We start from the raw sequence: 25,596 nt of genomic DNA, 5'->3' as shown, positions 1-25,596 counted from the left end.
CTTTGGGCAGGGTCGGGAATTTTCCTAAAGCCCTTTGGGACGTTGTATGTGATATTGGGGCTATACAAATAAAAATGGACTTGACTTGATGGGGGTGTTGGGGGCACATAGAGCGTTATTAGCTTCTTCACCGGGGCTTTGCTGTGACATTTATCTGTTGTTCTCGCCCTTCATTACTTGCATCTGTGAAAGGTCAGGCTTGTGCATGGGGCTCAGGGGTTTTCGGACCCATAACACCTGCTACCCAGCAGAGCGGAGGATATTGCTTCATTACTCCACTGATTGCCTGGTGGGAGCATTCACATATTTTAGTGTTAGTCATCAAGCAAACTGGTAGAGAGAGCAGGAGAGAGAGAGAGAGAGACAGAGAGAGATTTAATTCTTCATTCCAGCTCTAGTGTCTGGTGCGGCACAGCTGAGTGTGAGGGATTTTCCTCAGTAGACTTCCCATCTCAGTGGAGAGGGACTGAGGATGGTTCTGATGATGGTGGTGGTGGAGGGGGAGGGGAGGAGGGGGAGGGAGGGAGGGAGGGGAGCGCTGGATGGAGGCACAACTTCCTGTCTGCCTTTCTGCGTTCCAGTGCATTGAGAAATAATTGAACGCTAGTGAAAGCCGAGCATTCATCCAAGGACCTTGGCTGGCGCTGCTGTTGAAGCCTGGAGGCTCAGTGAAGTGATTCAGCAGCAACCGGGAGAGAAAGACGGGAAAAGAAAGGAACGGAAAGAATGAAAGGAAAATAGGAGGCGGAGGAGAAGGAGAAGAGAGAGAGAGAGAGAGAGAGAGAGAGAGAGAGAGAGCTGCGCGCTTGGTTGGGAGCTGAAAACCATGCAAAGGAGGGGTTTTCAAACCGATTGAAACTTCTGACGCCCCGGCACAATCTCTCAGTTTTGACACAAAAATCAAACCAAAATCAGAAAGAGAGCAGGTTTGGTTTTTTTTAACGGATTTCGCCGATTCCTCACATGCGCACCGGGCTGATCCAGGGGTGTAGCCGGGGCCGGTGCGTCTGTGCGCTGCCTTATGTGTGAGAGAGCGACCGAGTGTGAGTGAGGGGGAGCGAGTGCGTGCGTGCGTGTGTGTGTGAGTGTGTGAGGCGGAGGAGTCAGTAAGGAGGATGCTGGAGGGCAATGCCTGCAGAAAGAGAGGATGAGATTTGTCGAAAGGCGCTGGAGCTGCTGTCAGACCTCTGCTCCAAGGGAGAGCTGCACGACGACCACTGCCTGGATTTCATTTACTACTTCAGAGACCTGGCCAGACCCCGACACACAGACTCAGGTCAGCAACTTACAGTCTGCACCACTTCATTCTGTTTCTCTTTAAAGTTGCTTGGAGTTTCATAATTGGACACACACGTGTATCATTTTATTTTCATTTGCAATTTTGACATTTTGCTTCCATCCATGTCAGGATAATTGAATATATTTTCCCCCAAAAGCACTGAACTCCAAACAAACATAGCCAGATTAATTAAGATTAATGCAGAGTACATCAGCTACAGTGTTTACTAGATTCCTTAATGTAACCCATAGAAGTCTTAATGCTCAAATACAGCCTTAAACTTTTCATATTAAGATTAATGTGTAATGTGTGCTTATATCAAGAGGCAAAATGTTTCTTATTTGATCTTTAAAGGGCCAGAGGCAAGCCCTAAAGCTGCACTCACACACCAATGATCAAAGAGGTCTGTCAAGCTACAAAGGGCTAAATGTGTCAAAACTGTCTCCAAAGCAAAGAAATCCATTTAAGGGGCATATAGATTTCTGTGTGCCTGCATTAGGAGATGTTTTTGCAAAATAGGGGATTTGTTGAGTATGAAAAGTAGGAAAACGGATGACTACATGAGTTTAACACAGTGTTGCAGATTGTAGCACTGAGCAGCAGACAGTGTGTTCGATTAATAGCAAACACCAAAAGTGTGTGAACTGTGAACTTGTTGCTTGCATCTATTAACACCAGCGGAATCCACAAAGCATCTCAGATCTCACACAGTAGGATAATACAGCCTCCATAACCCTCAGTGCAAAGAGAGAGAGAGAGAGAGAGAGAGAGAGAGAGAGAGAGAGAGCCCCACCCTTTGATGATGTGCTTCAGTTAGACCTCCAGCTCTGTGGTGCTGATGCTGAAATTGCATTCATATTGGGATCTGCCAGGTCCAGTTTGCTGAAAAGTAACTAATCCGTGTCTTAGCAGCATTTCATTAGAAATTGCATCATAAAGTGAAGCTCAAGCAGGTCAAATAATAACAGAATAACTTTTCCACAGCCAACTGTTTCAGAAAAAAAGTCCCATATGTCTTTTGCTTAATCTGCTGATTAAGATTCAGCGATGGGGGAAATGTCCATCCCATATATCCTATATCATATTCTACAGAGGCAATGTATATTTTGTATCCAAATTCTAAAAATGCTACAGAGATGAAGGGATGAATCTGTTTTATCCGTGTATAAGATGTTAATCAAATGTTTAGTTCTAACTCTGACACAAATACATGATGAAGTGCTGTGATGTTGTTTTGGGAGCGATGGTATTCATATCAACAACATTCATTTCGACAAAGTGATTAACACCGACAATTTCCAGCGATACTCAAGCCCCTGTGAGTTTCCAGACTAACCAACTTTACAAATTAGCAGTGATTATGTTCTTTATGTGCTCGCTGATCCCCATGATGGTGACTCTGTGAGAACCAGTGTGAGCCATCTGATTTGGATCTCACAGACTTTCACCTTATCTTATAAAAATAAAAGATGATCTAACTTCTTTGACAGAAATATTTCAATTGTGAAGGCTATTGTGTTAGCCTTCACATATGAATATATCAACATATGAATATGTCTGAAAAAGTGTGTGTGTGTGTGTGTGTGTGTGTGTGTGTGTGTGTGTGTGTGTGTGTGTGTGTGTGTAGGGTGATGCCATGCAGCGAGAGATCATGTTGTAATGTAGACTGTTGTATCGCCCATGCATTTCTGAGCATCAACATTTATATGCATGTCTGCCTTTCTGTTTCCTTTTCATGCTGGATTTTCAATTAGCGGCTGTGGCTGGGCCGCTTCGCTGAAACATGTTACAATCCATCATTAAACATGTATGATAAAGAGGAAGTTCAAACTACCGGAGTGTTTCCCCTGAGGAGCTTTGACCCACTTCCTCTTGTATTAGACTGCTCTATATGCAGGGAGACATGCAGTTTGATTTGCAACAAACAACTCTGTAAAGACGCTCACATGCTCTCCTGCGCTATCATGTTGGTATGATCAGCGTCTTGCCCTTTTTTTTGGAACATTTCCTTGTGATCTTAAAGGGGACAAATGCACTAATGCTGTTATTTTCACCATTGCAATGCCTCCATGCACAAAGGCGAACTGCACCTTTAATTAATGTGTAAGTGCCCACTCTGTTTTTATGTGGCTAGTGGCAACCTGATACTGGCCTAAGACTCTCTCACTGTGTGTGTCGAGCCAGGTGTGAAGGAGTGTAATATTCATGTCAATGAATATATATAATTATATACTGTAGCTATAATGTCAATGAAGTAATTGACCAATCAGGAACAGCTTTCTTGGTAGTTTAGGAACTAAGGGTTTATTTTACTTTGTGTTAAAGTTGCAAAATTTGAGATTGACACTTAAAGAAATTCACAAACTCATACTGTATTAAACTACAACAATAGGAACGATAACAAAGAGCTTAATATGTCCCATTCAACACTAAAACATGATTTATGTTACTTAAAACATCACCATTGGTAAATAACTCTTCTATTCTATATTATATTCTACCTTTGGACATTTTTGAAAATAAACTGAGCTATTGTTTGATGTCATGCTCTACAATGGACCTGCTCGTTGCAAACAGCTGTGGTTGCTGTACCGGTGATGCAACAATAAAACATTTTGTTTGGCCTCATTTCTAGAATTTGCTGTCTCACCCAGAATCCACTTCTCTTTCTCCTTCTCTGTGGAAAATAGAGACAAATATATTCCTGGTTTACCTTATGTACTTCATGTAAAAGCCACTTGAGTTTGCATTTTAACAGATATCACAATTGCATTTAGTGACAAGTGGCAGCAGTAGTTCTTTGTTGTCATCAGCTGTCTTTAGCCGCCTTTTGACGACAGTAATGCGCACATTTTCTACAGAGAAAGTTTGAAAGAGGTGTAAATGAAGCTGGAATATCAAGCGAAGGTCATCACCTATTTACAACGCTGTCCTGGCTTCTCTAGTGACGGTTCATGTCGACTCAGACGTCATGTCGTCATGTCAATATGTCAGCTTCAAAATATCTCCTTTGGGGTCTGAATAAGCACTACAGGGCACATATTTATCGATTGATTGATTGATTTAGCTTGGGAGGGACTGAGTGCAGTGACTCAGGTGAATATAAACTAGTGAAGTCAAAAGAAAAGTATGGGACTGATTATGTACAACAGAAGGACAGTGAAGGCAACCAAGGTCATGTCTTATGTGGGAACTCTTACATTGTGACTTCCAAACAATGGGCACATTTCTTTCCAAGCATAATTTAGATATTTGGATGAGCGATGAATCATCTTCACTTCCAGTTACTACTGACCTGGAGCACTCATGTTGGATAATAAGCATGGACCTGTGTCTCAGGTGACCCAGACACACACACATATTTTGTATAATTACATGGTAGGATTTGAATATTCGGGATGCTTAATTACACACACACACACACACACACACAAATAATACATACACTCAGTTTTTTATTATCCACAACAAATGTTTGCATCTTAATGGAGCATGAAGTTAAATGTGGGAACTGCATAATGTTTCTATTGTAAAGTGGAAATACATAAACCTCTTCATCTCTTGGCCTCTGACAAGAGGGACTGATTAAATGTTGATGGAAACAGGTTAGGTTTCATTAGGCTCTTGATTGCATTTTCGAGGTTTTGTTGCCAAGCAACAATAACATTATTGGATTTGGTTTTGAAATCCTCAAGCCTCTGGTGAAATTCTTGAATGAGCTCACTGAACGTTTCTCTTCTCTTCTCTTCTCTTCTCTTCTCTTCTCTTCTCTTCTCTTCTCTTCTCTTCTCTTCTCTTCTCTTCTCTTCTCTTCTCCCTTGAACGCTCCCCTAGCTGTTTTTAGATGCCCAATTTCCTCCCCTCCAAAACCTGATAAAAGTAGTGTCCTGGGATTTTGTCTCAATTTTGTCCTCGCCCTTTCACCTTCTGTCCCTTATTGACCCCCTGCTGCCTTGGCTGAACACCCCAGAGAAATGACCACATAGAGAAATGTAATGAGATGGCTTTGAGGCCTTCTTTCTGACAGGAGCACATTATACTTTGAGGAAAACAATAAACTAGTCATAACTGTTGGCCTCGTCAGCTCGATCTGCTTTTAATGACAACAAGGAATGATGCAATAAACGTTAAAAAGTTAGCTGTTTTTAAGATGAACAGATATACTTTCTAGTAATATTGTGTAAGCCTTTATATTTTTACGATTACCTTTACAATACAAAGGCACATAGAGCCTTTGAATTGTATTCTCTGTTTATACATAAACATTTTCCGGCATGTCTGCTACTCTTAAGCTCCAGTAAGTCATTTCTCTCTTGCACTGCTGCTCATTTATAACTTAATTTATAATTTAAATATAGAAACTTTTGAAACAGATGGTGTTTTTGGGAAAGTGCACCTATTTTGATGCAGAATGAAGATTTAGACACAAACACAACATTCCTCTATGATCAGTTTAAGGTTTTATATTTGGCCTGATTTTAATCCAGAAAGTACTCTTCAAACACGTCAGTGATGTAGAAGCAGACATCTGTTCAAGCATCTCACAATAATGGATGCTGGGTAAAAATAAAGGAGAGAGTGAAGGAGAGAGAGAGAGAGAGAGAGAGAGAGAGAATAACATGTACATGTAGAATGACATGTACACTCCATGACCTAAAACATACATGACATGAACATGAGAAGAGGTCAGGGGGGGCGAGTGTGTGTGTTTGTTTGTCAGTCAAACTACAGGAGGGTCGTCCTACCTTTCTATCTGCTTTTAAATATTTACACAATGCCTCTCAAAAGGGGATTTAGTCCAATCAATCAAAGCAGCCACCTGTGGGTTTGTTCATTTACAGTTTTTACGTTTGACTGACTTCAGAGACGGAGGAGAACAGTCAGGAAAACCAAACTTCACATTTTTGTCACATTTCAATTTATTCTCACAGTTGCTCTGATCTTGTCCACTGATTTAACCCTTTGTGTTTATTGCAAGTGTTGAAATGACTCAATGACAAAAAATGAATTATTGATTATTCAGGCTATGATACTTTAGTGGGTATTACATGTTGATAGCTTTACCTCTTACTCCATCATGCACGTTCACAGAAGAATGACTAACACCAACTCCACTACAGATGATTACACTAATCAAACCTCAAACCTTTTCTAATTAAAATCATGGACTTCCTGACTTCCTTCAGTGAGGAGTGAGCCTGGTGATTATAGGAGCTCCTGAATCCAATTAAGGGCCACAAGCTTGACAGGGTTTAGACCTGCGTAGCTTGATTGCACTGTGCAAGAGGACTTAAAAAGCAGAGGCACCCTGTGGACTGAGAAACAAAGGTAACTGGAGCCACAAGATTGTATGGGTCATCTAAGATTCTCTGTCAACACTGCTTCACTTATTTTGTAAGGTTAAATTTAACAGGACTATTTTATGTCAAATCTGATATTTGTGGTCAGTACTTTGTGTTATGTTGTACTTATCACTGTGAATGACAAGGAGAGGATGATTTTTAAAAAAGCGGACTCCATAATTGGCATAAAACAACAGCATTTTGTGAGATACAAGAGAGACGCACTAAACTAAAAATAAAATAACAACCCCCCTGAACTCGCTTATTTTTTGCAAACAATGGAGGTGTTGGGATCAGACATTAGTTGTTTCTATGCTTGATTTTTGATCCCGAGCTGTTTTATGGGGCACGTTGCAGTGGAGTCTGCATTCAAGGACAGAGCTATGTACATAAAAAAATTGTTTGATAGAAAAGCATGAACTCTAGGTGTCTAACTTTTGAAAGTTAATTGTGGCTTTAAGAAATTGCTTTGCATAATTTGACGGCTGTTTTCAGTATTTATTTTAGTTTTGCGAGTATTCATCATTTTTCATTTTTGTGTTGTTTGTTTTTGCACCTTCTTCCTTTCTATGTATCTACCTGAAGTCATCTAAAGGGTCATACAATATGAGTGATGAGAAAAAAAGGGATTATGTTTTTTGCTACCATATCACTTCAGGACCACAGCCACTCACACCCACAGTGAATCAGATGATTCGGCTGCCGCATTGCTGCCAACTGGCCATTTGTGCAACAGACTGTAAAATAATGATGGAAAACGATCATAACCTGCATAGCAATACAATTTAAGTATTCTTAATATAATTCTTTAAGGGGGTGGGGGTGGGGGGGTGGGGGTTCTGTGCCAGGGGCCACATTGTCTCATAATATGACTGTAGAGACAATACTTCAGTATGAAGACGAGCCCCTGAATAAAGTTTTTAGTAGCCTCAAAAGTGTGCTGAGTGATCGCCCAAAATACATCGATGCTCCACAACACACTTTAGAAGCTGGTTGGTGGTGGGTGGAAGGAGTCCAGCGATAAAGCAGATGCGTGGGTGATCTGACTAGTTTGGGTTTCGTAAAGTTTAAAATCGTGTCTAAACTGAGTGAATGTCAAGTTTCTCAGCATTCAAAAAAGGGTAACAATCATCTCTCATTGATTTCAGTTTCTCCCTGCTGATACCCAGGGCAGACCTGTGCATCATGAGGACCATGTTCTTTGTGCTTCATTTAATAAAATCACATCAGCAGGCAGTGATCCAACTCATCGACTTCTCAACATTTAGTTGTGCCTTAAACTAAATTTTTGTACCTGAATGAAATGATATATTGTCATTGATGGTGAGTGGCAGGACAACACCCTTTATGCAGGTTAAGTCCGAGCGAGACACAGTCTAGGTGTGATGAGTCATGTGATTCATGTGGCAGAAAAGACAATGGATCACTGGCATCCATGTATAGCTGTCTTACATGGTGTCAGCAGAGCATTGTGCTGCACGACGGCAGTCTGGCTCCAGATACAGCAGATATTCTAATTCTAATTCAGAATGACTTGCAAGACAGAAAAAATATCGAAAAAGAGGGCATTACATGTGGTACAGAGTCCTGTTTGACTTGTTTAGGACTCGCAAGTCAAAGTCTAGGACTGTGGCTCTGACTTGTGACTTGCCTGTCTTGACTTGGGACTTCAATGCTACTTGAGACTTACTTCTGACTTACAATACAAACATTTGATTTACTACTAACACCGTCTATTGTCCATTTGACCAAGTGATACAAGCAAGATTCGCCTTTGAGAAACATTCTTTGATCTCCTTTTGCATACCAACCATTCAAAAAATTCAACCAGTTTATCAAATTAGATATTAGCAATCCAGCTTGTGTGTCTGTAACTAGGTTTAGGTTTGAGGTATCTATGCAGAGAGGCGAGATGGGAAGAGAACTGTATCAGGTTCCACATACTGTTTGAGGTTTGTCTGTGCTGTCCCTTGGCATGTGCTCAGTGTCGCTGTCTCTTCTCCACCTGTCTGTAGATGTGTCGGTGAGCCTGTTGTCCCTGCTCGTGACCACCTGTGGTCTGGCTCTCTTCAGTGTCTCCCTCTTTGTCTCATGGAAGTTGTGCTGGGTGCCATGGAGCGGCCGCTTTCTTCCAGATGCCCTCAAAGCGGCGCACTTTCTGGGAGGAGACCAACAGCCTGTTCTTACAGAGGTAAGGAAGAGGGGCACTTAAAAATCTCTCTCTATGTAAAATCACACCAAATGACTGAGAGGAATATATATTCTTGTTTTTCTTTATCTTGTTTTGTAGAGAAGCTGCCTTGTTCAACTGTTGCTCCACTTAGTGTTACAACTAAGAAGTACTATACAGTCAAGATCACGTGTCATGTGTAGGCCACATTCCATTATATTTTTGAATTAGCTGTGGGCCAATTAAAAATTGACCACAGGCCACAGTTGGCCAGCAAGCCACAGTTTGGACAACTTAATTTAGGTTGTGAATAGCATTATTCAGTGCATTCAGAGTCAATATTCTGATTCAGCCAATTAATAGCAAGCATGATGTCAGATTTTGATGGTGGTCTATCCCCCATTGCTGCACTCACCTCTAGCCTCTTCTTTCGGCCTCTTTCTGTTGTTTTGGCTTCAGGTTACACAATGGCTACATTCTCCAAATTAAAATTATTGAGTAAAATTTTGAGCAGGTCGTGAAGCTACCCAAATACTTGACTGTACCATTTCATGAGTAAACTGAAAGTCAAAAGCCAAATCCAAACTCTTATGTCTGCTGTGCAGGTGGATGGGGAGGAGCGGGAGTACAGCGAGGATGGCTGCGTGAAGGAGCCTGTACTGCCCCCTACAGCTGTGACTGTCCCAGAGTCGGCCCTAAAGATCAGTCACACGTCACCTGACATCCCACTGGAGACCCAGGCCAAAATGGAGAACCACCAGGTCCACACCATAGCCAGGGACAGAGTCCAGAGGCAGATTACTGAGCCTACCTCATCTGTGCGGTCAGTACTCATCACTCCCCAAACACAAACAGAAACAAATGTTCATAACACAGATTTTGTTATACACATAGCACATAGTAAGAGCCCTTTAAAGCACTCTAGCCCTTTTACACTGCACTGCATTGAACCATATTTTGGTTCCCACTCCAGGGTAGGAGTCACTGATCACTGATCCAACCTCCATATTTAAATATTCACTTTTAACTTGTTTTTCTGCAAAAAATTATTCATAGAAATGTGAGTTACTTGAGGCAATCCAGAGAGAGAAAAAAATATTAATTAGTGTTCATACTCATTTAAATTAGTGACTGAGTGAAAGACTGAGCAGGACAACAGGAGACCGGGTAGAGCAGGATCAATACAATCAACCCTGCTCTGTGTTATGGACCATCATACTTTGGTAACGCCACTATGAGAACCTTTGCAATGTTTGTGTTTTTTGTCAGAGACATTACATAACAGCATAGTCCCTCAGGATGAGAAACTACCCTGAGTGTTAGGTAATCATCATCATCATCATCATCAACATAGCAGACACTCAGTTCAGTTATGAGCATGAACATGGATGATTAATTGCAAGTAATAGGCCATCATACCTGATTATAAAATAGTAAAGCTTCGTTAACTTTTTGAGCAAATTCTGGAATCCTGTTAGTTTAATGTAGTGTCATCTAAACATAGATCAGAAATATGGATTTTCCATAAGGTTCATCTCAAGGCACTCATTTAAAATGTGTTAATTTTAAAAGTCCGTAGGAATGTGGGATAGAAGAAAATGAACTTTGTATTTCGTTATGCTTTGTTGCAGTCACAATTCCATCCGGCGACAGATGAACCTGTCCAATCCAGACTTCAACCCTGCTCAGTTCCAGCGCCAGGAGTCCCTGTCTGGTCTGGGCAGAATTAAACCTGAACTCTACAAGCAGCGCTCAGTGGATACAGACGATGGGCGACGGCCTGACAGCTGTGGTCGTCTCCATTTCATTCTGAAGTTTGATTTTGACTTGGATCAGCTGATTGTTAAGATCCACAAGGCCCAGGACCTTCCTGCCAAAGACTTCTCAGGAAGCTCTGATCCTTACGTCAAGATCTACCTGCTACCTGACCGCAAAAACAAACACCAGACCAAGGTGCACCGCAAGACACTCAACCCAGTTTTCGATGAGGTGTTTCTCTTTCCTGTGTCGTACACGGAACTTCCCAGTCGCAAGCTTCACTTCAGCGTCTACGACTTTGATAGGTTCACGCGACATGACTTGATTGGCCAGGTGGTGGTGGACAACTTCCTAGATCTTGCTGACTTCCCTCGGGAGACAAAACTGTGCCGGAACGTACAATACGTAACCTCGGTGAGATACCAGTCTTTATCCATTTCATATTCCTTTTTAGGGTGCTGTCACACTTATCTACACCAGGGCTCAGCCTTTTCTTACGGTGTTTCTTTTTTGTTTGGTCCGGTTGGCTACATTTCATTGAAGGAAGTGTTCCGAACCACACTACATGCGTTGTTTTCCCAAATGTTGCCCCAACTTTCCTGTATTGTGATGTTATGGGTCCTTTTTATGGCATCACAACCGGCGAATACAGATTCCACACATAGAAAACGGGCCGTTCTTTGGGACAAACACATTAATCTATTCAACCGGACCAAATGGAGTTAGTGTGACTGCACCCTTAATGTTTCCTCAATGGTGTGGAATATTGAGTGTTGGTTTGATGGTCAAGCAACTGACCACAATGCTATACCATCTTGAATTCTGTCATTGGTCTGCTAGGCCAGCAATATCTGTAGTTTTATAACTCCCATGCCCTTATTTCATTGTAATTCCTGACTCTGTTCAGATGATCACAAAGAGAAACAACCCTGTTACAACGGCAAGGGGAAGCCAATTTTTTCAACAGGCCTGTAGCCCATTTCATTTCTACGGTTTCAAGAGTCAGAGACATAGAAATATACTTAGACACAGTTAATGTTTAATGAATGCACTAGGAAACACTTGGGGTAGTGACCCAGATCTGCACTGACATGGGTTTGGGTTTGACAAAGATTCAGCAACACTCCCTACACTTAGGTAAATCTACAGCACTGGTGCACTGTGGGTCGCAGTAAGGACGTTATATATCGCTCTGAGCTAGAAGTGAACTTGATGTCCCTGTCCACTGAATTGATGTGTTCCGGGAAGGCTTGTATCTCCTGGGTTGTTTTACATAACTGTCGTCCACATATATGAACCTGTGGCTCAGTGTTGTTCCTCTGAACGAGTTTAGGGCACTGCTTTCTACCTCTGCCATGTAGATTCTGTGAGACCGTAACCACGCGTGTTCCACTCCATAGTTTGCTCAGTATACTCAGTAGTGTCAAATCTGTATGCCCTATGCACTTATAAGCACCCAACTTTGCTTTATTCATGTGTTCAATGTATTGGACCATTGAAAGTTGAGAGTTAGACATACAGTACACAACCCTAATGTAGACGAAGTGTAGTGGCAAATGAGCAAAGCAGGATAAGACTATACTTTATGATAAATTCAGAATGGTATGAGAATTAACAGACATTGTGTTTGTACTAAGACAGCTTTTGCATTGAATATTATGTTATCAAAGATAGATAAGTGCAAAGATAGAATCTGTCAAACAGCACACAGACTGTTTGGAAAGCGTTGTTTGTCTGTATGAGTGGGTGGTTGGGTGCAATTTCTTACTTTTTAGTTACCCCCATCAATGTATTTATTTATTTTTCAACCTTGAAACCTTGTGCCTTTTCCTGTATTGAATGAGAAATGCTTTTGAGAGTACAGACGTTGAAGTCAGGTAGATCATTGATTCAGGCTGAGGGTTTTTTTCTGTCAGTAAATAATTAACATGAGAAAATGCTGCTAATGTTATTGACTACAGATTGAATCATGGGTTGCTGTGCTTTCTTCTTTGTTTTGCTGTATGGATGGTAGAGCTGTCGTCTTGGAATTGGAAGATTCCCGGTTCAATTCAAGGCTCTCCCTATAGAGCCTGTTGAAGTGTTGTTGAGCGAGACACTGAACCCCTAAACTGCTGCTGATGTGCAAGTTGGCTCCTTGTTTGGTTTGCCCCTGTCATCCATGTATGAATGGGTGAATGTGCGATCATTGTAAAGTTTTATATGGTAAACTGTATCCTTGCTGAACGTTTACTATCAGAATTCCCTGTCAGTCAGTTTCAGTTTATTTTTAATTATTATTAATCTGGAGTTTACTTGTACCTGCACAGTCTATTTCACCTAAACTGTGTTTCAGGTTTTTTTGTTGGTTCTACACCTTATAGAGAGATAAATAACATGTGAGAGGTTTTGTTATGCAGTTATTAGAGATGATCAATATTAGATAGGGACATACTGAAACCACCGCACCTAATTACAATAAATGATTCTTAATTACATCTCAAAAGACCACTGAGGAAGAATCCACGGATACAACAGTGCAGAGTTACACACACAAAAGAACCATCTAGGAAATAAATAGACAAATAACAACACTATTTAATCCCCAAAATGTGAATTAACATTAGCAAGCTCTGAAATCATTAGAAAGACATTAGAAATGATTTCACTGATACCAGAGAGCTCAAATTTAAGGTGGCATTAATTTGGGGATTGTTCCGTGTATATGAGGCATAGAAACTGGAGGCCAGACTTCCAGTTTCAGCCCTGAAATGTACAAAAAAAAAACACATGGATCCATCTCTTCTCTCCCTTGTGCAGCACAGAGGCATAATGAGCAAAAGGCCCTTTCACTTTAAAGCTCCATGCCAAAGCGCTGGCCTGTTTTGACAGCCAACACCCACAGGGGGTAATTCATGAAACAGTGGTAGATCACACATTCCTTTTCCTTCATTCATAAATGCCTGCTACCAGCCTATTTTTGGGGCTCGATTCAGAATTGAGACGTACCCTGTATGCATAAATCTACATTAATACAAAATTCTGCTCCTCCGTATTCCGACGTCAGACTTACATAAGGACTTCAGCACCTGTCAGGCCAGTTACACGTGTTAGGCAGAGTTTACCCCAAACAGAGGGGGTCCACGATTAAGACATTAGTCCATTTTCCACCACCGTCACTGCAGTATAGTTTTTCTTCAGTTAAAAGTTTGTTTAAATAGAAATACACGTGTTTTGGTAAATACATTTAAGATAAAGCTTCAGTGTCACTATTGATTGTGGCGAACAGTGACTCCACAAAGACAATTGGATTTGTATTTAGAATGATTAAAGTGGCCATAGTTGTGTCTTCCTGATGTTTCAAACACACTGGAGCGCCCAGTGTTGTGTGCATGTCTCCATGGCAGCGACTAGATTTGTGTGCACAAAAGAAAACTACTCTTCCATCACTAACCGGAAGTAATTGGAGAGATTTGGCTTTTATTGACATTTCTCAATTCATTTATCCTTTGACGCTGTCAGTTCCCACAGATTGTCTGTTTTTGTTAGGGGAGCACACAGGAAACAGGAGTGAACTGGCAAATATTACTTTTCATATTACAAATATTATAGTGCTTTCTCTATTGGGAGCATCAAACGATCCACACCTGCCATGTCTGAGTCCGTCACTCTCTGTTTCTCTCCTTTTCTCTCTCTCCTTTCAGAATCTAAACAGAGAAGAGATAAAGTCATCATATTTACTAGTTATGAATATAATCTTCATTCAATAGGCTAGTAGGCTGTTTGCTTGTACACTGTTTTGTTTCATATATGAATTTGATCAATGAAATGCAACATAGACAGTGTGAATCTGTCCTCTTTTCCTTTGCTAGTAGGTGCTTATTGTTAAAGGGAGGGACTTGGCACAGTGAAAAAACCTCATTCCCAGAAATCATAAGACCAGATGATCCTGACACTCTCAGACAGCGTGGACTGGGTGATCCAGAATTGAATACCCACTTTTGTGGCGAGTGTTTGCCTTGAGAGAGGCTATACTATTTCCTTATTTGCATGTAGGTTAAGCTATGAATAAGCTATGTAATAACATTATGAAATCTGGGCAAGATTTTTAATTATTCATTATTAATTAACATTACATTTCTATTTCTATTTCCACTCACCCCCACTTCCCAGCTAAATAAGGTCAGCATAAATAGGTTAGAGGCATCAAAGTTGTTAACTACAACTGTACAATCTCCTGTGTTGGAGGTATCCACCTTCCAAATCCATTAAACACCATCAGCATCATCAACACTGACCAATGTCACACACTGGATTATTACAATCCAATGATATGATGTGATTTATTTACATTATCATAAATATACAGGTACACTTCAGAGTTGTAATTCATCAACATAATCATTTTTATGAAGTACAATTAAGTGAAATAGTGAATCTCCTCATGTATGACCTATACAATGTGGGAGGAGGGAATGTACATCCATTAAAATACACAAAGAACTGATTTATCATTGCAGTGGGAGAGAAAAACAGCACCTGTGTCTGAGCCCCAGGAGGCACACAGGTGTAAGACAGAGAAGAGGAGACTAAGATCACATAACTCTTCACACTTTCTTACTTAATGAATTTGCAGGTATTTCACACTTTTAAGTCCTGCTTTATGCCGAAGCAGAAGGCCATGAATTTATTACATATTGATTTTAATTGATCACGCCGATTATCTCGTCAGGTTCTGAGATTGTGTGTGTGTGTGTGTGTGTGTGTGTGTGTGTGTGTGTGTGTGTGTACAGTATTTACTGTATGGACCAAGCTCTCTTCAAACACTTCAAAGTCCAAAAATGTTGCATGATTATGTGTTTGACTCCCAGGATTTGTGCTGTGATGAAGCTTTAACGTCTCTCTCTCTCTCTCTCTCTCTCTCTCTCTCTCTCTCTCTCTCTCTCTCTCTCTGTCTCTCTCTCTCTCTCTTTCTCTCTCTCTATCTGTATCTCTATCTCTCTTCTGTGACTCTGTGTTCCTGCAGAACCAGAACTAGGTTATGTCCCTTGGGACTTGAGAGTAGGGAGGGACCCTGTACTGGTCCAGCCTGTAGTCTATGTGCATTAATCATGGCTCCTGGCAGAGATCGAGCCTCTGACCCTCCTGGGCCATAAGTACTGGACCCTTATGTACACATTTCTGAGCTGGATTCATATATGGCTCTAATATCATCACATTTTAAGTGCCTAAATGATCCTTGCTTGAACACTGAGTTGGTTTTTGATAGTTTTGATAAGTCTAAGACCACTGCTCATGTTCAAACTTTAGTGCCTCACAATTAATCCACATACAGCATTAATTACTCATTCCTCTGGAAACCACATGTACCTCTGCTGGCCCAGGAATGGATCCCGCTTGTCTCTGCTCTGTATTTGTCCTCTGCTGTGCAGTCCCATGATGCTTCCGTTGCATAAATGAATAGACCTAGCTAATGATTGTTTGTTTTAGTTGAAAAGGATATCAGTGTTTCATCTAGCCTCTTTCTCCTTAGGTCTGTACATTTTCTGTGAGACACATTTTGTGGAAGCTTGTTCTAAGTTGAGTTCTTTTCTTGCCATCAGAGGCTACAGAGAGAGGAATCCAGACAAAATCTGAAGTGGAATGAAGCAGTTTATTCAGCAATAAGAGTGGCAGATAAAAGGTGCTTGATAAGATGAGACTTCTTTTTCTTCACATGGAACGGCCTTGAGGAGCCCGCTTCCATAGAGGGTGGCTGCTCCTTAGGGCCTAGGAGATTGCAGACACCATGACTCCATGGACGATACTAACCTTGTTATGACCCTGACTCCCATTAACCTCTCCTGTTTAGTGTTTAGGCGATCCTATCCAGCCACTAGATTTGCATTTTCAGTTGATGAGTGGGCAAATTAATGCATTGAAAATGTTGGTAAACTCTTCATATTTGTATACGTTCTTCACATTAATGGACTGATTGTGCATCCATTTAGGCTGAGATGAAAATATCATATCACATGTGCCCTGCTTGTCATCAGCTAAAGATTTTTGGAGACAAAGACGATGAAGTGCTCAGAGACAGAGCAATCTGCACCTCCTCTGGGGTCAATACCATCGACTGCAGTCGGCTTGGCCTGTAATTAGGGACTTGATGAATGGGGTCATAAGATATATACTGAATGTGTGTATGTGTGTGTCTGTGAGTTTAATCCAGTAAAGGAGGTTCCCATTTCCTCACAATGACAAATGCTACCATACCACACTTGTCCTCTCATTTCCCCTTATTGACTAAGTGAGAGATATGCGTCTGCAGGTCAATTATGTCGGTACGACTTCCTGAACATATTACAGGAGCAACAATACGTAAGACACTGATATATTTAAAATAATTCATTTTTCGACGATGACATTGGTTGGCATTGTTCTGTCGGTGTGTTTCTTTCCCTCTTCAATGAAGAGGCTTAACACAATGACAGTGAGACTTCCATTGCTTGTTAGCATCTACCTCTGCATAAAAGTCTTAAAACATTCGGTTCATAGTTTTCAATTCCCAATGAAATTCAATCAGGCCAGGCAGATCACTGCATGTTGTTAGTTAGGTAGATAGTTTGTAATGATGTCTCGTTACTCCACCATACAGGCAGGACTGTGCTTTCACACTTACATGGTTGGGTTTGACAGGTAAGAACACTCCATTCACACTCGACCTAACAAGTGAACCCTGGTTCACCGGAAAAGTGTTGTCACTTGCAGGTGAGAACACGCCACAGACCAAAGTCTTTTTAGGACTAGAACTATAGAACTTTAAAACTATTTGTGTGTAGCTTATCTCTACTGGAACAAATAGAGTGCAATTAGTTGGCGCTCAACTAACAACAAGATCAACATAAATTACATCTGGAAATGGTCCGAGGAAGGATTTATATAAGTTGGTGCTGTAATACCGAGTATTTAATGTAGAAACATTTGTACAGTTGCTGGTTATAATGTAGTGAATTTGATGAAATGAATGAAAAAAGGCACTTGTACACATCACACTTTGGTATGGTTTCTTTAATGCAATGTAAAGCCAAAAGAACCAATCAGAAACTGAGATTTCAAGGCGACTTCCATTTCAAGCATACTCTCTCGCATACACCACTGAAACTATCGCACATTTACTATCAAACTCTCCCACATTCGGTTTCAAATGCCACATACTTCACAAATGATATTGTTCTTTTGGTGAATTTTGGATATGCAGAATTCGATCAAACTGTCTGTATACAAAGAGAGAGTTGGTTATATTAATTTCCCCCCAAATCAATTAATTTACCCATTGGGAGGCATTTCCCCAATGACAGGTGTCAATACAAAAGTATTGCCTGTTATTAGGGAGGATGAAAGTGTGAGAGAGACAGGAAGAGAGAGAGAAAAAGAGGAAGAGAGTTTTGTCCTCAAGAGAGAGAAGGTGCTAGCGTTATAATTGGAAAAGATGGACTGTCCACTCTGTGCTTCCATATTACTAGGGCTCTTTAAAGCTCCATTATAATTTCATTACCTGAGCACCAGTGACCATAATTCTAACCACAGGCATGGTTTGAGTGCTCATAAGAGAAGTGACTGGCAGTTCTTTGTCTGAACACTGTGTGTGTGTGTGTGTGTGTGTGTGTGTGTGTGTGTGTGTGTGCCTTTTCGATGGAGATTGGGTTTTCGATGGGTTTACCTCACTCTGGCGCTGATCAACCATGTATGCATTTTTTGTGTGTGTGTCTGTGCGTAAATTCCTGTGCTTGTGCCAAAGTTGATCAGTGTGTCAGACCTTGGCGACATCACAAGATCCACATCAACCTGAGGCTCATAAGTGATGATGTTGTGTCACAGGTGGATTCTGCCACTGGTCTGTGTGTGTGTGTGTGTGTGTGTGTGTGTGTGTGTGTGTGTGTGTGTGTGTGTGTGTGTGTAGTTGACATCTGTGATGAATCAACTAATTTTGCCAAATTCAATTTCCAGTGATTTGGGATACTAACAAGAGACCATGGCTGTGATTGTTTATGTGAATGTCGCGCAAGTATAGACTGACTCCAATTATCAGCTGGAGTAAAAGCACTTATTGATGTCCCAGAAGAAACAATGATTTTCCTGTGCAACCATAATATCTGACCTTTAACTAGGCTACTTAGCTAATTGGTTGGTTACGACAGAGACTAACTACCAAATAAAAATACACTAACATCCTGTGTAGTAATCATCGATTAGACAAGACACACTAATCTGCAAGTTCTGAGCCCCGCATAGGACCATATTTATTTACATATGTTAAGCATCATTTCAGGATTTGCAGGATTTTATTGTACATTATTATAATGAATACAAATAGAAGAAACAGCATCCCTTCCATCACTGTATATAGAATAGAGTAGACTATAATTCTTACTTACTCTAAGTTTAGTGTCTTGTGTCAGCCCAGTGTCTAGATTGGAGAAGAAAGAGTAAAACTGTAAAGTAGAATTTCCCACCGCAAGAATCCATGTGTGTGCTTGTGTCTAATAAACACACTTCTCACTCTCACAACCTCACACGTTATTTTCAGAGGCGTTAATTGGGAAACGAGCTTGACATGTTAGGGAATCAGGGAAGGCTGTGATAGCAGGGGTGGCTGCTGAGGAAATGAGGTAACATGGTGCCTCGTTCAACCAAATACTGATGGAGCTGCATCAAATAGCAAAACTCACCGATCAGAATAATCAGAATGCCGATGAATGATGAATCATTTTATTGCTGCGTGTTAAGGTGCTATGCTGTTTTGCATTTATAATATCACAGATTTGATACAATATGATGATTGTTAATATATTTCAAGCCTGGAAATTTTGAAATGTACCTTCTGCTGAATGAAGCCACTTGTCTGACACAGTTATTCTACTACATTACATTACATTAGATTACGATCATTTGGCAGACGCTTTTATCCAAAGCGACTTACATTACATTACCACCCTTCGCAGAGGGGGGAGCAATTGAGGGTGCGGTGCCTTGCTCAGGGGCACCTCGGCAGGGGCTCGAACCGGCAACCCTCTGGTTCCCAAGCGGAAGCACTGAGCCACTGCCTCACACACATACTAGTTGCACAAAGGTCTGGCTTGGTGGACAATGAATATTATTGTAATCTATTGTTTTGCAGGACAATGTGGACCTTGGAGAGTTGATGTTCTCATTGTGCTATCTCCCAACGGCGGGTAGACTCACCATCACCATGATCAAAGCCAGAAATCTCAAAGCCATGGACATCACTGGAGCTTCAGGTTACTACCTAGTGTATCAAGTAGCACAGTCAGATACTGTAGATACATGAAGACCACATGTTGTGTTTTGTGTGTAGATCCCAATGCCTATGAAGTTTGACATCCTGTTTCACTGCCTTGGTATTTCTCTATAGATCCATACGTGAAAGTGTCTCTGATGTGTGACGGCCGGAGGCTGAAAAAGAGGAAGACATCAACTAAGCGTAACACTCTGAACCCAGTGTACAACGAAGCCATTGTGTTTGATGTTCCTCCTGAAAACATTGACCAGATCTGCCTGCTTATTGCCGTCATGGACTACGACAGGTTAGTGTGTCACCTATATATCAGATATCCACCTGCATATCCCTACAAATCTAAAGGAAGATTAAAAGTGTGCTATGACACAAATTCACCCATTCATACACTGACGCAATACCATGTAAGGCGGCAACCTGCAACCACTAAAGTGCAACAAAATCAAAGATTGACCACGTATAAGATTGGCACAGTTCAGCTCGAATGAACAATAAAATGATGCTTTCCCCATCCTGTCATCTCACATCTGAGTTCTGGCCCTCAAGCACATTTATGAGGGTGATGCTGAAGCAGGAAAGCAGAGAAGAGGTGAATAAAAGTGTAATAGCTGGCTTCACAAAATTGATCTGTACAATTGACTGCACACACTCATACCAGTGAGACCTCAAGCACTGAAAATATCATTGTCCTTTCTTCCCAATATGTGTTGATGTGTTTATTCATTACACTGCATTCTTATATCATATTGTTTGTAGGAAAATGACATGCGTTGTTTTGAAATTCTGTTTTCTGTCCTGCAGGGTCGGACACAATGAGGTAATCGGGGTGTGCCGAGTGGGCAACAACGCAGAGAGTCTGGGTCGAGACCACTGGAATGAGATGCTGACATACCCACGCAAACCCATCGCACACTGGCACCCACTCGTAGAGGTATTTACTTTGTCTCTGTGTGTGTTTGCTGGTAAGGATAGAAAGAAAAAGGAAAGAAGAAAATCTGCTACACAGAGAGTTTCACTTTTTGAATTGATTAACTGAAGTAAATGAACTTTTCCACAATAATCTCATTTATTTAGATGCACCTGTAGGTGCAATATTACATTTTTACTTCAGAGATTGAGGTCAGGTTTTCTGTTTTCTTCTATTATGCAGCATGTCAGGAAGTGTAACTCAGGTTAGCGATGGAAAATGAATGGTAAAGATTAAATTAGTTTTTGAGTTTTACTTTTACAAATTTATAACATTATTCCATGATTCATGTAGGTCAGTTTTAAATGTCGCAACACAAAGTTCAAGTCAAAACATTCTTTATGAAACAAAAAGAGAAAACTATGCCAAAAATACAGGCAGGGTTAAACATGTCTGCTTCAACAGCAAGGCAATAAAACGGGAAATAAAATCTGTGAAATTTTAAAAGATACAAAAGAAGTGAATCTGTTTGACACTTTTTAATTAAAACATTTGAAATCAATTATTAGGAAAGGTAAAAAGAGACCAAACTAATAACAATACTGCTCAACCTTCATCTTTATCCCTATATTTCTCTGTGATCTCACACTGTGACTGCAACAACAGAGTGGGGGTTCTATTCCTCAATTCCCTGCCCACACCACTAACAGCGCAGGCTAAAACAGATGCTGCACTGATTCGTGTAAATTAATGTTGAATCAACACCAAATCTCTTCATCAGCTCAAAGTGTCAGAGAATAAAATGCTGCAAAACGGAAGCTGACTGTGTAAAAAGAGGTGTGTTTGTGGTTTTTTAATGATTCCCCTTAGTGATCTTGTGACTTTAGAGATATGTTAACAAGTTTAGTATTCTTGTCTGAATTGAAGTTATCTTCAGATAAGGAACTTTAGATAAAGACTTTACTAATGAACATGCCAGTGATGTTCCTAGAAGTAATACAGTTTGTGCTAAGTGTAAATGAAAATGTTTGGAGCATGTAATCACACACACACACACAGCACACTAAGTTCATTTGCATTATAGGTTTATAGGCCAACATGATTGATGTAATGCTGCCACTGGTTGGACATGTTGACATCTGCTGTAACCATGCCTGATTACACTTATAATTGAGTTTGGAAGAAAACTGCAAATACCGAAAGTCCTCAAATGTTACTGGGACCAGCACTAGATTTGACATTCAGGTGTTTCTAATTTGCAACGCTTTTGAGTTGCATTGCATGAAGTTATTCCACCTGCCATTGCTTGTGCTTTAGCGCATTAGTCCAATTTAATTTGGTTGACCACTTCATTTATTTGAAAGAGGGCTCCAAATAGGACATATTACACCATTCAACTGTATGTACATCTGGCCCTGGGTGTCCCGGTGCACATGTTAGCACTGCTTAGAGATTGCAAGGCACCATTCAGCTCCATAGAAAACAAAATGCCAAGGGTTGCAATTTTTGAGTAATCCTAATAACAAACAAACTAGTACAGGCATTCTGCCCACTTCTCTCAGTGAACCACTTTGTGCAACCCAAGTATGCAACAAGCTATCACATTGTGTTTAGTGCTTGTGCTGAAGGGAGGTCAGTGATTCTGCCATCATCATCAGTGGTGAAGCTAGAGGAGCTATCCTGCTGCCTCCAGGGCCATTTGTGTAATGGTAACGCAGGGATACACATGCACACATATAGACACACGCTGGTGTTCTGTGCGGTGCTGTCTTACCTAATGCCATTAGCAAGCTTACAGCAGCCAGTAGCAGCAGCACTGGACTAACATCGCAACCAGGCCAATGGCTTATTTGTGTTCCTTCAAAAGATCCACATATGGCCTCAAGGGAATTATACACATAAATACACTTCACACACACTTCACACACACTTCACACACACACACACACACACACACACACACACACACACACACACACACACAACGTATTGTTATCCATGATGAGAGGCTTGCATGTTTTTATTGCGTCTCTGAAGTGTTGGAGTGAGCTTCTGTGACCCTCTACCACAAATCATAAATAATTCACCTATATTATCTCTTCAGCAAGGCTATAAAAACAATCACACTGCAAGCACACACACACACACACACACACAAGACTATGATCAGCAAAATGCTCTCAGATTTCAAGACAATTCGTAAGCTATTGAGCGGAAAGCAAAGGAAGCAAAGAGAGCAGGATGCCTAGTTGCCCGCACGTTATTAAACCACTCATTCATGAATGAGCCGGCACACTGCTGGTGTGTGTGTGTGTGTGTGCGTGTGTGTGTGTGTGTGTGTGTGTGTGTGTCAGTGTGAGGCATCAGCATAGTTAATAAATGTTTTGGACCCATTTCATTCTATTTTCTCCAAAGACAATATTGTATCGCTAGTAAACGATACTTGAATAATGGGGAAATATTAGTATACTAGAGTTTAATGTTCCCCCTGGAATATAATAAGCTTATTTAATGTGCAACCCCTAATTTGTAAATTGACATTTAGATCATCTGATGACTTCAACTTTATATTTCTAACTTCACTGATAGCAGTTAGACCTAAAGTCGCAGAAAGCCTCAAACATGTTCACCAGGGGTATACATGTATGTTTGTAGGTCCCAGCAGGTTAACTCTGGGCCCTGCCAATCACACTGGTGCTGGGACTCAACATGCATAATTAATTGTATAGTGTTACCCTGAGCTCATTCTGTCACTCACCATCAAACACTTGTGCATTTATTTGCATAGTTTTATTAAGTGTTAGTGAGCGTGGCAAAAAATGTAAAGAGCCATTTTTGCATGTTAACTTCAGATTTTTCATGAGGTGTCAAGATTTGAGATTGACCCTCCTGCTGACTGAACTATGGATATAAACATACTAGCTCACAGTATATTATTCATGTGGTTGAGCACTTTGGTATTGTGAGATGCAATGAACTCTACAACTGATCTTTCATTCTCTCTGTTTCTGTTTCTGTTGCCCAGTGGATCGGACAGGGAGCCACAGGGACCGCAAGCCAAGGAGGATCCACCAATTCCCTGAAGACCCCACCTTCACCATGATCTCACACACACACACACACACACACACACACACACACACACACAGTAATCCTCAGGATAGGTTGAACAATGACACGATGGGTCCGACTGAAGCTCAATGATACGAGAGCAGACTAACAAGAGACTCTAGTAACAACAGCTACTTATAAGCCATTACTTAAACAGATATGTCATTAGACTAAACCGCAGTCTTTGTTATGCTAAGAATACTACCGTGTCCTACTTCCTGTTGTGTCCTCACAACCAAAAACCACTTAACTACATTCCAAGTAAATACCACAATACTTTCATTCATTTGGTTTTTATTGTAAGTGTAACATGTTTGAAACTGATTATAGCATTCTAACAGGTTAAGCTTCTTTAGCAAATTGCAGTTTGTGGACCAATCTATTGATTTTAGGTGAATGTTGAAGCTGTAATTGTTTGGTTTGTGTGAGTGTGTATTTAGTCTCGCTACTTGCTCACCAGTCTGACAGGTGAGGTTACAGAGATAGAAATGAAAATTAACAAATTACTTACACTGTATTGTATATTCAGGTTTTAATGAATATGTTGCCAAAATGCTAATGAGTACGAGGAGATTTTATTTCATTTATTTTTATATGAATCTGTGCAACACTGCAAAATACTGCTGTAGCAGCACCGTTCATGCTGAGTGAAACTAGACTGGTACAACAGGTACTTCCTCTGTAAGGTCCTCTCCTGAAAAATCTACTCTGAGTCTAGTCTGACTTCTATGAACTGTGAAACACAGATGGCGTCCAAACATTTCCTTGCTTGTCTTGTAATTCATGGATGCATCTAACCAGGTGTGAAAGGATGTGTTCACATGTGTTATGTCAGCATGTTAAGGAAGTAAACACAAGTAACAGAAGTAAAAGTAAGTAATTAACATTAAGGTTAGTTCAGGTCTTATGGGTTTGTTTCACTGGAGGTATTTATATAGGTGTCCACCTCAAGTTAAACCACTTTTTAACATAATTTCTCCACTCTAATTCAATTCCAGTTCCAGGATCTGTGCATTCGTTCTCACAATCCACTTGCTAAAGATGTATCATGTAAAGAACACACAAAGCAGCTGAAAGAGGGAAAAGTCCACAGAAAAGGAAGTTTTTTTTTAATTTACTGCATGTGAAATACTCATAATTTCCAACAACAGGGAATGGTCAAAATAAAGATAACATAATGACTCATGGTCATTGATCATGGCAAGAGTAAAATGGGTTTGTCCAGCGAAAGGTCAATCCGCTGTCAGAGGGCTTCCTGCTGTGGTTGGTAACATCTGATAAATGAGTTTTGAGATGCAGCGTTATGCTGCTGGGAACGCCTTTGTCTATGGCTAACGTCATTCTCACCAGTGGGAAATCACTTTTCAAGGGGCTTTGCCATCGTAGAAGGCTCCTATTCGAGAAAGAGAGGATCATATATTGCGATGATTGTTTGTCATTGTTGTGTTCTGACTGGACTGTGTGCTTTCTTCCATTTGGACCATGCCCTGTAGTTGTTTTAATCGGTGGGAGTTTGTTTTTGAAATTCAAGTGAATCCTAGTATTGACAGTCTTACAAATAACTGACAATTTCTTCTGTGTTTGTACGACATTGCATGCAACAATTTTCTTGGTGAGATATTGTTTTTTTTTAGTCTTTTGTTTCTTTGTGAGATACTAATCTTATTGTAAACACAAGATGTATTGTGGAACCAAGAAAGACTGTGTACAGTGTCTATTCAGATGTTATTAATAAATATTTCTATAAACATG

The 25,596-nt window shown here is 40.7% G+C and overlaps 1 protein-coding gene across 1 annotated transcript; it reads left to right on the top strand.

Moving 5' to 3' along the window:
- Positions 1-608: 608 nt before the first annotated feature.
- syt9b (synaptotagmin IXb) lies at positions 609-25,596 on the top strand. The gene is made up of 8 exons (XM_076142277.1): positions 609-1,276; positions 8,637-8,812; positions 9,397-9,614; positions 10,423-10,963; positions 19,689-19,809; positions 19,944-20,115; positions 20,628-20,757; positions 23,759-25,596. The coding sequence occupies exons 1-8, from the start codon at positions 1,129-1,131 to the stop codon at positions 23,834-23,836; spliced, it is 1,584 nt and encodes a 527-aa protein (XP_075998392.1). The 5' UTR covers positions 609-1,128; the 3' UTR covers positions 23,837-25,596.

The sequence above is a fragment of the Genypterus blacodes genome, unplaced genomic scaffold, assembly GCF_046128005.1.
Source record: "Genypterus blacodes isolate CSIRO-AG114 ecotype Tasmania unplaced genomic scaffold, CSIRO-AGI_Gbla_v1 ptg000021l_1, whole genome shotgun sequence".
Classification (NCBI taxonomy): domain Eukaryota; kingdom Metazoa; phylum Chordata; class Actinopteri; order Ophidiiformes; family Ophidiidae; genus Genypterus; species Genypterus blacodes.
The sequence above is the reverse complement of the archived record's forward strand: the minus strand, read 5'-3'. Positions and strand labels throughout refer to the sequence as shown.

Coding starts and splice junctions, on each gene's coding strand:
- syt9b (XM_076142277.1), top strand. CDS start 1,129: ATGCCTGCAGAAAGAGAGGATGAGATTTGTCGAAAGGCGCTGGAGCTG. Junction 19,810..19,943: donor GGACATCACTGGAGCTTCAG/GTTACTACCTAG, acceptor ATTTCTCTATAG/ATCCATACGTGAAAGTGTCT. Junction 20,758..23,758: donor ACTGGCACCCACTCGTAGAG/GTATTTACTTTG, acceptor TCTGTTGCCCAG/TGGATCGGACAGGGAGCCAC.